This window comes from Cryptomeria japonica, unplaced genomic scaffold (genome assembly GCF_030272615.1).
Source record: "Cryptomeria japonica unplaced genomic scaffold, Sugi_1.0 HiC_scaffold_239, whole genome shotgun sequence".
Classification (NCBI taxonomy): domain Eukaryota; kingdom Viridiplantae; phylum Streptophyta; class Pinopsida; order Cupressales; family Cupressaceae; genus Cryptomeria; species Cryptomeria japonica.
Genome location: NW_026729061.1, coordinates 212,839 through 224,662, shown reverse-complemented (window position 1 = coordinate 224,662; position 11,824 = coordinate 212,839). Strand labels below are relative to the sequence as shown.

At 37.1% G+C, this 11,824-nt stretch overlaps 1 protein-coding gene across 1 annotated transcript; it reads right to left on the bottom strand.

Annotated features, from left to right (window-relative positions):
* Positions 1-10,847: 10,847 nt before the first annotated feature.
* Positions 10,848-11,612, bottom strand: LOC131869234 (aspartic proteinase nepenthesin-2-like). Its single transcript, XM_059215734.1, has one exon. It carries the CDS (start codon positions 11,610-11,612, stop codon positions 10,848-10,850), a length of 765 nt encoding a protein of 254 aa, XP_059071717.1.
* Positions 11,613-11,824: the final 212 nt, after the last annotated feature.

Genomic DNA, 11,824 nt, shown 5'->3' with positions numbered 1-11,824 from the left:
TTAATTCGCACAGAGAAGGAGGTAGATGTAACACAACTCATTACCCATTGAATCCATTCATCAACAAAGCCAAAGGCCCTAAGGATCTTCTGGATAAAGGACTAATGGACTATCATAAGCCTTAGCCATATCCATCTTAATAAACATAGCTTTTTCCTTGGAAGCTTCCATAAAATTACAGGTATCAGTAGCAATGATCACACCATCCAGGATTTGGCAACCTTCCACGAACCCACTCTCTTCCTCTAAGATGACATCTCCAAGCCAGTTCTTCAACCTCTCTACTATCAACTTAGAAATGATCTTATAGATCATATTACAGAGAGAGATAGGGTGGAACTGGCCTAACCAGTCAACCCCATCACACTTGGGGATTAGTGTAATGAAAGTTGCATTCAATGCATGAAGCATCTTCTTATTCCTCTGGGACTCTTGGACCACCTCCAATAAGTCCAATTTGATAATATCCCAGAAATCTTGAAAGAACTCAATTGGAAACCCATCTGGACCAGGGTCTTTTCCTTTCCTCATGTGAAAAATAATCCTCTCAAGTTCTTCTAGCAAAATAGGACCCATAAGCTACTCATTCATCTCCCTAGTAACTATAGAAGGAATACAAGAAAGAACCTGATTCTCCTCTTCTGATTTCCCCTACATATCCTCACTAAAGAAGGACCAAAAATATTGTATAGACTCCCTAGAGATATCGTGCAAGGATAAACACTACTCACCTTTAACATTGGCCAGAACAGGAATAGAATTGCCATGTCTTCTTTCTTTCACTAAATTGAAGAAGAATGTAGTCTTCTTGTCCCCCGCTTGATGCCAATCAATATGAGCTCTCTCTTTCCAATAGACTTCCTCCCTAAGCTCGCATTCTTCTAAAGCCTTGACTTCTCTGTCTTCTTCCCTAAGAAAGGATTCAGACAAACCATGCTCTCTTATTTCCCTGGTAATGCCATTGAACACTATTTGAGCACCTTTCTTAGCATGAAAAATATTCTTGAAACACGGGTGGTTCCACCATTTAAACTGAACCTTAACAAATTGCAACTTCTTGGCAAAAGTGTACATAGCAGTGCCAAAAGTTGGCCTCCCTTTCCTCCACTACTCCGCAACATGATCCTCTAAAGAAGGATCCCGTAACCACATAAGCTAGAATTTGAATGAATGAGTGAGGGTGACTCGAGCAGAAGAAGACACCAACTTTATGGGCTAGTGGTCCGACCCTCTCCAGTCTAGAATCTCCAAAGATGTGGACCACCCCCCACCAACCCAAAAACCAAAACCCAGAAAGCAATCCAAAATCTCTGCAATCCAATACTCCCCTACCCTCCTGTTGTTCCATGTGAACAGATAATTACCAGGCTTAATATCAATAAGATGGAATGAAGATATACTATTCTGGAGAAGGAAAGAAGAAGGTTACAAATGCATAACACCACCCTTCTTCTAACACAACTCTAAAATAGCATTGAAATCTCCCATCATAATCCAAGGATGAAAAGGGAACAACCCTCACATAAAAGAAATGTGAGACCATAAATTCTGCTTACCCTAAAAATTAGTGGGGGCATAAATGTTAGTAAACAAGATATATTCCCCAGTCTCAAGACTAGAGGAAACCCTGGATAAATAAGATCTGGAAGCAACCCACTAAATAGGATGAATCCTCAAGGGGTTCCAAAGATAGGCCACCCCTCTAGAGGAGCCAACTACTACAATACATTGACACTCACCTCTCCTCCAAAGCTTCAACACCACACCCATCATACTTTCCACAAAAAGTTTAGTTTCTTGCCAAAAAGGACATCAGGTGAATGACTCCTTATCAACTCCCAAACAATTTTTTGTCTAGGGCCTTTGTTCAAGCCCCTCACATTCCATGATAGCACAATCATTTTAGGGGATTGGAAAAATGAGAATCCAGAGTCTTTACTGACCCTGACTCAACCAAATTCTCTCCCATCAATTTTATCTTATCCAAATCCTTCTTTCTGCCAACCTTCGAATTCTTCTTCGATGCTCCTTTCTTAATGTCTTTTTGATGAAGACCCAGGTGTAAGGAGGTTTTATTACTTTTGACCTCAGCAAATTCCAATGTTTGAGCTACAGGAGAACACTCTCCCCCAGCCAACTTCACTTCTGCACTAGAAGTGGGTCCCAATTGGGCCACTACTCGCTGATCCATCTCTATTTTCTGACTTCCAAACACTTGCAGAGCTTGGGTAGAGTCCAGATCACACTTTCTAGAACCAACCTTGATGCACCTTGATCCAAAGAAATTAACCCAGGGTTCACTTCCTATTGGATAAGTTCATCCAAGGCTTCAAATCTGTTAAAGGTGTCCTCCTCTTGTGTCTCCTTCAAGGACCTCTTTTGTCCTTGATTCCTTTTCTTTGTCCTAACTAAGACAACTATCTACACCCACTACCTCATCCAACATGGCATCTTTTCCTTTATCAGGCCCATCTACGTTATGGGTCAACTGTTGATGTTGGCGCACCACCAGTTTATACCTAGGACACTTGCACTGTAAATGACCATACTCATGACATAGACGGCGCCGAAATGGAAAATTCTCATAATACAACTATTGAACCCAAGAATAAGAGCCCGCACACATATCTATCATATTTGGTAAAGGTTTACTAAGATCAATTTCAACATAGATACAAGAAAATTCATTACCTTTCTCCCTAGGGTTTGCGTTGAAGATCCAACAAGCTTCCCAAGCAATGAAGTGATCATCCACAACACATCCTCTTGATAGCATTTCACCGGAAAATGCTATAATCAAACCCACACTGGGACCCTATTCAGGCTCTCCTCTGAAGGTTTAAACCTTGCATGTCAAGGTTTGATGAACAACCCCACCTGGTTGTAAAAATACAGGCCTCCTTCAAAAACCCTATTGTGATCCTCCATGCAGTTGAATGTAACCATGAAGTAGTTGTTTTCCAATAGCATAATCTCCATTTCCCCTTCTGCTGCCCAAGTCCTCTGCACCTATTTTTCCAAAAATTGCAGAGAAACCATCATCCCCAAAAACTTGTAACATAGTGAGTGTTTTGAAAAGTATTCAACATCTTCAGCTATCATCTTTGGAGGAATAACCAACTTCAGTCTCTCACTGCATCTCTCCAGACAGCCATTAATCTTTGTAATCCAAGAACCACCATCACTACCAAACCCCGAATCTGAGGCAAAAAGATTCTATCAAAAGTCTTGATACTTTGGGATGGGGACTTTGAACCCACCATGACATGAAAATCCATGATGGGAGGTGCCTTCGAGGCCTCTCCCTCAATACTAGACATTGTACCTCACAAAAAACCCACATCCCAAAGGGGAAAAAGCAAGGAATCACACCCCTGCAAGGTAACAAAAACCCACCCCTCCCAAGCACCACTGAATGGAAAAGAAGACAACCCCCCTACCCCACTGGCTATCCATGGGCCTGCAGGGAACCCCGAGCCCTTGTCATGCGCAACACAACCCTCCTCCCGCAGACCACCACTCAACCACCAATACCTACCACCCCTAAAGAAACTCCTCCCCTCCCTACACTAAACTCCACCACCCTCCCCTGGACGCACCAGCAGACAACAACTACCCATGAGCTAAGGCATCGATGCCCTAGCTTGAAACCCAGTAGACTCCTTTGCGAACGATGCCATCTTCAATCTCATTTTAGTTTCCATTAATTTTGAATTACACTTGTTTGTTTTCATCAATTCTTCTTTCAATAGATCCTTCTCACAAATTAAACTTGTGTTTTGTTTTTTCGTCTTTTTTCCTATTTTTCCCATTCAAACACACAATTTAAATTTCCCTAATACACTTCTTCTACGCTCTTCTTTCTCTTCTAAGACTTTTCAATTTTCTTCAAACTTCTTTTATGGAAGCTTCTACAATCAAGCGACTAAGGAAACAAAGACTTCAATAATTATTGGTGACTGAAATCTCACCTTTCAGGGATCTGCAACCTTCCTTTCTGACTTCCAATAACAGTAATGGACTTTCCCACAATCTTTTTCAACACTGCAAATTCTTGAACTCTTCCATGGATCCCTTCTAATGCTCTAATACCATTTGTTGAATTCTGAAAAACAAAGAACTGCTACAACAAATTCATTAAAGAAAAGAAATCTTTTAATTACAAACACAAATCTTTTAGTCAAATCTGGAAAACCAAATTAAATTGTTGCAAGCCATACTAAACATTGCAATTTAGGAGTTTTTATAGAGGTTGCAACCTCTTCCAACAAATAATTCATTCCTGATTACATTCATTATGCATTATTTAAATAAAATAATTAATTGAATAGTCTCCTAAAAATAAAACATGTGAGTACACATGATTTATTCCACTAAAAATAAAACTGAAATAATTGTCTCAAAAAAACTGAAAAAAGTTTTCTTCTTGTGCATAGAAAGAACTGGAGTTCTACAATTAAAGCATGAGTTGTATGCATGTTTGCGACATCAATTATCTTTAATCCAACATATTTTGGTAGTCTGCAATTAGTTGGTAGATGAATTTGTAGGTATCAATGCAAGAGAACGCACTATCGACGAGGTCTCTGCCAGTACATTGCAAGATCTACAGGAGCTGGTATCGGTAAATAAGTAAACAGTTGTCTTCTCATATTTTCTTTCATCCTTTGTGATCTTTTCTGGTGGCAAATCATTTTTATCATGTATGTTGCATGCCAGATAGCGATCAAACTGGTGAGACGGATATCATAGATTTGTTAGTGTTACGAAGTAACGGTAACTGATGAAAGTTGGATGGATTATATTTTTTTTATTTTTGGTCTCTTTAGTTCTAGGTCTGCTATGCTACATTTGCATCTCTTCTCCTATAGTTGCCTTCCAGCTTCTTTTTTAATTCTGTCTGGTCATGTTTCATATCCTTCAGATTCAACAGCTGGTGGATTATATATTTTCTAATGGCAAATTGTACGGATGTGCATCTTATTCCTTTTAAAAAATATTTTGCAGTGCGTCTTTGGGTTGTCGGTAGAATCAATGTTGTGCTGTTATGATTCAAAAGGGAACAATGTGCTCCCTATTCTTTTGCTTATGCAGGAATGGCTGTATGCCTAAGGAGGTTTGAAGGTATGTAGTTCTATTCTTACATAATAAACATATTTCATTGCATCTGAATAGTGCTTGAGGAGTTCACAATTGTCTTGCGGTCTCACTGACATTTGTTTTATATGAGCTTGCAAATGGAAGGTATATTCTGCATAAATGCAGAGAGTACAGAAGAAGAGCATTTACGAAACCAACTCAATAAAGCGATTGTTTCTGATGACATAGACGTACATTATCTAGCAGATTTGATAAAGGTATGCCTAATAGATTTGTCTTAGTGGTAACTAGTTTACGCAACAAGAGTAAAGATTAAATTAATCTTTTTTGGCCATATTGTTTGTCCATGTGATTTTCTTTGTCAACATTTTGCATAGGAATTTTTTTGTATCATTTGAAGTTATATGTTTCAAATAAGTAGTGCGTGTATGTGAAAATATCTTGTTTATGCTATGTATACTCTGGTTGGAATTACCTGAACTTCTATGTTTGGTTTCTAAGAGCAATTTCACTTTTCAACACTAGCTTGAAGCCTAAATTCATTCCCCATTTTATTTCAATTTTTGGTTTCATTCATTATGCTTGAATAAAATTTTAGAGGAAGAATCTTATGGTTCTCTGGAACCAGAGTGAATGCAGAAACTCATTCAAGCATTCCTCAATTTGGGTGATTGCTTCTTGTCTACTTTGGCAGCATAATTCCAGCTTAGATCTTATCACCTCTGGAGCATTTTAATGCTTTACAAAGTGCCATAAATACAAAAAATTGTCAATTGGTTAAGAGAGCTTTAGAAGCAACAAATGAACTTCAGTCATATTCATGGATGAGCGCACCTCGGCTTTAGATGCTCGGGTTGCTGCTATTATAATATGTGCAGTGCGGAATACTGTGGATACAGGGTGTATCGTAGTTTGCACTATTCACCAGCCAAGTATTGATATTTTTTAAGCATTTGATGAGGTAATTACATGGGGTATGACATTTGAGAATGGTAGATTCTTCTTTTTGTAGTCTAATCTTGGTGAATTTTTCATTTATTGCAGTTGTTGTTAGTGAAGTGGGAAAGTGAAATCATTAATGCTGGTGCACTGGGCCTTCAATAAAAAAATCTAATAGAATATTTTGAGGTAGAAAGAAATTCCCTATACCAAGAAAGTATGGTTTTTCTTGAGTGTCATTTATGCCTAAAAATTATGAGGCAAGGTTTGAGTGAATATTGGTATAATTTTCTTGAAGGCTATTCCGGCCATTCTCAAGATGAGGGATGGGCATAATCCTGCAACTTTGATGTTAGAGGTAACCTCTGTGGCTGTTGCGCACCAACTTGGTAGAAAATTCACTGAGATCTACAAAGAATTGAATCTTTGTAGGTAAGTACAAGTGAAGCTCATTACAACAATTCATTTCCAATCACTTCTTCATCTTCCATCTCGGTCAGAATCTTTGGATCTTCTAATTATTTTCAAATACTGAAATATAGCATTTTATAAAGGTAAAATATTTAACTAGTTAAGGAGTTAAGTGTCCATGTTTCTGCTGCCAAGGATCTTTACTTTCCAGCTCTATATGCTCAAAATCTTTGGATACAATTTACATGTTATTTTCTGAAACAGTTTTAAACATATTGGCGAAGTCCTGGTTACAATCTGCTATGTTTTTCTTTCACTTTTATCTCAAGATTGATCTGTGGTATCATCTACTGGCAACAAGGGACAAATATGTGAGCCGATGTGATATGAAGTTGGAGTTGAATTAACTTTTCACGATAAAATATGGCACTCTATAGTTCAATTGGAATATTCAAATTTCATAGTAAGCAATATCTGTGTTTTTGTTTTAATTCTAATCCATAATTACTAAGATTCAAGTGTAATAAAATCAAGAGCAAGATAGCGAACAGGACCTGTTCATGATGATGGGAACCATGTATGCTGCAAATATATTCTTAGGCTCTAGTAGACTGAATGGAGTGAAAAGCATCACAACAGGTGTAATCGACCAGGAAGTCTTAAATTTTATAAAATCTAATGACATGCGGGGTATTCAAATCAAAAAATCTGTTAGTTGATGAAAGTTTTAGTTGACAATAATTTCTGATAGACAAAATTTTGGAAGATTTGTTAATATAGGTTGTAGACCAGCTCTGATGCTATTAGTTGTGGTGCTTGCTTTGCCACTGAAGCCTATGCTCTCGCCATTTCCTACGCCTCTCCTACTACTGCCTCTGCTTGCTCTGGTGCTGCTGGTTATTATACGGATGCTTATTAGGATAAACTAGGCAATGTGCATAAAGTCGGAACAAGCTATCAATATTGGTGGGGGGTAGCTCGCGAGAACTTTATGGCTTGGTAGTATCACCTTTTGCTACTGGGCTTTGCCTTTGCTCTCTTCGCTGCTTCAGGATCTGGAACAGGTGCTCTCGGCGAAGCTACCCCCTACTTATCTATAGGCGACTGGATCAACAGAATCTCAAGGGTATGCTGGACAAGGTGGTGGGGAAGTTTAACTAAGGTATGCCTTAGTAAATTTTTAAATTCAATGGAGGGGAAAGAATCTTTTGAAATTGAATGGAGAACCCTGAAGAACCATTTCACAACTGTCTACAAGTGGAGAACCATACACACAATGGAGAACCATTTCATAGTTTGCAAGTGGCTCAACCATAGACTGACTCCTTTTCGCAAACTCAGTCCCTGCATTCATAGGCAGAAACTTCGTTGCTTTCTAGCTCTTCTTTTCTTATGCGATTGATTCAGATAGAAACTACAATAATAATAGATGAGTCGGAAACCATAAATAAGATAAGATTTTGAGAATTTTGGTTTGACATCTGTTATACTGAAATTTAGCTATCATTTTCCTATTAACCAATCTAAACTATTCAACTCGGTATCTGCTTTAGATAACTTATATCTTAATGGTTGTACAAAACATTTGGAGGACTTCCATAAATATCATTACGCCACTAAAATTATGCAAAACTCCATGAGAGGGTTTCATTCTTAAGGTGTAATCATTTCATTTAACATTTCAATATTATTTTTCTTCCATCTTTTTTAGGTGTGCATTTTTTTTCATGATTATAGTTATTATCAAGTTGGGAACACTAGCATGGATTTTGATTTAGGGAAGACATTATACAACATAACCCTTCTTCCTTTTTTTCTGTGTGTGCAAGTTTATATCTAACATCAAAAGTGGTATAAGAGCATAGAGTAGACTATTAAAAGTTGTGATGACTTTTGAATAGGTGGAAACACCTCGAGTAGGGTGCCCAACACCTGTGTTTGACCATTTTTTGATAGATTTTTGAGAGATAGACCTACGAGATAATAGTTTATTAAATACTTCATTGATTCATTAGATATTTAAAGATATATTATAGAGGTAATAGAATTTTTCTTATTGTATTTAAGGGTTGTTGCATTAATTTTGAAGGCTTTAGAGAGTTGGTGTGCATTAAAAACTTATGGATATGAATTCTTTATTATATTTCTAGTCAACCATACCTAAGAACTACCTTTGGAGGAGTAAAATTAGTAAATCCCAACCGCAAGGTCAAATTACATATTTATTAGTTTACATCATTCCCAGCCACCACTAATCATCCTTAGTATTTAATTAGTCATATAAGGTGTTGTTCTAATTGTTATAAAGTTATACTAGTTAAATAAGGTGTTATTTTAGTATTTTGGAAGCCTACATCAATCATATGTGTCATTATACCAATCATCAAAACGCTAGAATAGTCATATAAGATGCTGTTCTAACATTTCAAAAGGTTACATGCATCATATCAGGTGTAATAACAATTAATACAATGTTATATCATACACTAATAATATTGTACCTATATTGAAGAGAATCGATAAATCATTTGAAGTTCCTTTTGAGTTGCCATATTGCACCATCCATGATAGTTTTCTTGTGAATGCACTTGGGGAAATGTTAATTTAATAAATTTGTTTTCTAGCTTGCATATCAATGTTGTCATTATTTTTCTCATTTTACACTTAAATTAAATGAATGTTGTTACTACTATCATATGAATTTATACTTATATTAGAATGTAATTTAAAGTTATGTAAGGTTTTTCTAAATTTTCTAGCTTAGAAGGTGCAATTTAAATTTCTATTACAATAGAAACTTGTTATTCTTGGGGGGTGTGATGTAGAAAATTTAAAAAATATAGAAAACTATAAAAATAAAAATAAAAAAAAGAGCATTTCATATGTGCAGGGATAAAAGTCTTGATATATTAACTAAGTTGAGCTTTGCATCTATTGCGGTAATTTAATGATTATATTTCGCTATAATGGTCATTCTTTTCTTGAAAACAAACAAAAAGTTATTAGAGATGCTACAATAGTTTTTTCTATTTGTAAATATCAAAACTCTAAATAGATGGGAATGTGCAAATGATTTTGAGGAAAGCACAATGTCATGCAAAGCATGCTGTTACTAAAAGTTAATACCCCTTATTATTATTGCTCATGATTTATAAATTTCTAAAAGAACAAATCTTAATATTTTATTTAATATATATTTGTATTAATATTAAATTGAATGATTCCTTTTCATTTTGATGAGTTTGAACCTCCAAACAATTGATTGAACTTTCATGAAAAGTTCAATATGATTCAACATCACAATTATTACAATTAAAATTGCTTGACCAAATTAACCAAAATTTAATCATTATCAAATCTAAACAAATAAATATTTTCAGCCTATTTCAAATTACATTATAACAAAAGAAAAAATATATATATATGAAATAATAATACTATATCAAACAATCTATTAACTAATATCTTTGAATGAAATGTTCATAATAAAAATTATTAAAAATGTTTCAACCTATTTTAAATTACACAACAATAGAAAAAAACAATTATAAATATGAATAATCAGTGGCATCATTTATATGTACTATATCAAATAATTTATTGACTAATATCTTCATTTATAGTGTTCTTTATTTATCCAACATGCCCATTCAACATTATGGAGCGATGGTTACTTTCAGTTAACATACGATTGATATCAAGCAACAACTTGGAAATTTTATTGCGTTTGATTAATCTATTAATAAAGAAATTACAATAGAAAGTATCACCAGCGACAAACCATGGCAGCTCAAAGTTGGAGCTTTAGACTGTGTGTATTCGGGATAGAATAAAGGGCCATTGATAAGACGCCTGCAATTGGTGGGGACAAACGAAAGAGTCTCATTGCCATTGTCGTAGAGAATATGATAATTTTGTTGTTGGAAATTTCCAAGGACGGCTGGCACACCTTCAACAGAAGCATCCCCCATATCCAGCACTGCCAGACACACTACAGATGGATCAACGTCTGTATATGTAATGAAATTCTGTTTTCCTTCAATAACATAGTCTGCGCCCCCACCCATGTGAAACGTCATATTCAGATAAGGTGCAAAGGCATAAGTTGCTTGATAGCATAGACTAAACCCATCTCGAGAGATGTTAATTCTCTTGTACCAAGGAGAAGAATCCGAAAAAGAATCCAAAACAGATCCTACTGCAGTGAAGGCTCCATTCGGTAAAACAGTATACGGTGTTACAGAGTCAATGATGAATCCCCCGCTTCCATTCGCTTGTATATCGAACGTTCCTTGCGGAATATTCACAGATAAGTTCCCCACACTTATTCCTTCCACTGAGAGGTAATAGTAGCTGTTGAGCTCCGGCGTGGCTGAGTTTTTTATCATCATCGTCGACTAGACTCCTGTGGCGCTCAATTCTGCTGCGCTGCCGAAAAGGAGAGGCGTGGAGGATATGTCATCGTAGTCTTCCGAGTAATCATCGGCAAGACAGTAGGAAAATTTAGACTCGCCAATCTGTGAGATGAGCGATAATTTCCGTCGCCCAAGCCCCACGACGCCATTTCTCCCGACGAGGCTATTTTTCCACACTACGCCGTCAGCACCCACCTCGCCGTCTCGCTGGGTGTCATGGCTACACCCAAATGCTACTCCAGCAAAGGAATGCGAAGTCCCGCTTCCATTTGTCATGGTGAAGGTCTCCGAGAATAACTCGCCCGATATGTTCCGGCTGCCTGTGTAATTATGAGAAAATTGACAGCTGGTTGAACAGGTCGAATTGGGAAGATTAGAGCAGAGGGAAGATGGGCAGGGGAGAGATTTGAAGGTAGAGGAACTCGTGGGGAGGGCTGTGCAGTCAAACCAAATTAGATCGCTGCCCGTATCAACTTGTGAGCGTATGCTTATTGGTGGCGTTCCCATTCCGATTATCATGAAATATGCTCTGTCCTCGCCCACCTCAGGAATACCCATACCCACTAGAGGTTCCAGTTTTCCTGTACTTTGAGCTTTAATTGAGGATTCCATTCTTTTGAGCCTGCTAAAGGCTGAATCACTTCTGAACTGGTGGTTTGCGCGCATAGCTTCCGCAAGAAGTAACGTACAAAAGCAGCACATGAACAGATTTACCGCAAGCATTGTGACCACATTTTTGTATGCCATTGTGGACTTAATTTTTCTAGCCTTTAGTTGCAGGCCTGCTTAGTGGGGAGTGGGGATCGCCTTGTATAACAGTACCCTACTAAATCTATGAGTCGGTTTCTGACAACTTCTATATTGGCTCCCTGTTGGTTCTTGGACCATTCTTGTGTTTAGATATTTTATTTTTTTTGGGTTTTTGACAGCTTTCATCGCAGCCGGCTGGTTCTTGGACC

What these genes read in the sequence shown, in the direction of transcription:
- LOC131869234 (XM_059215734.1), bottom strand. Translation starts at nt 11,612, where the DNA reads ATGGCATACAAAAATGTGGTCACAATGCTTGCGGTAAATCTGTTCATG.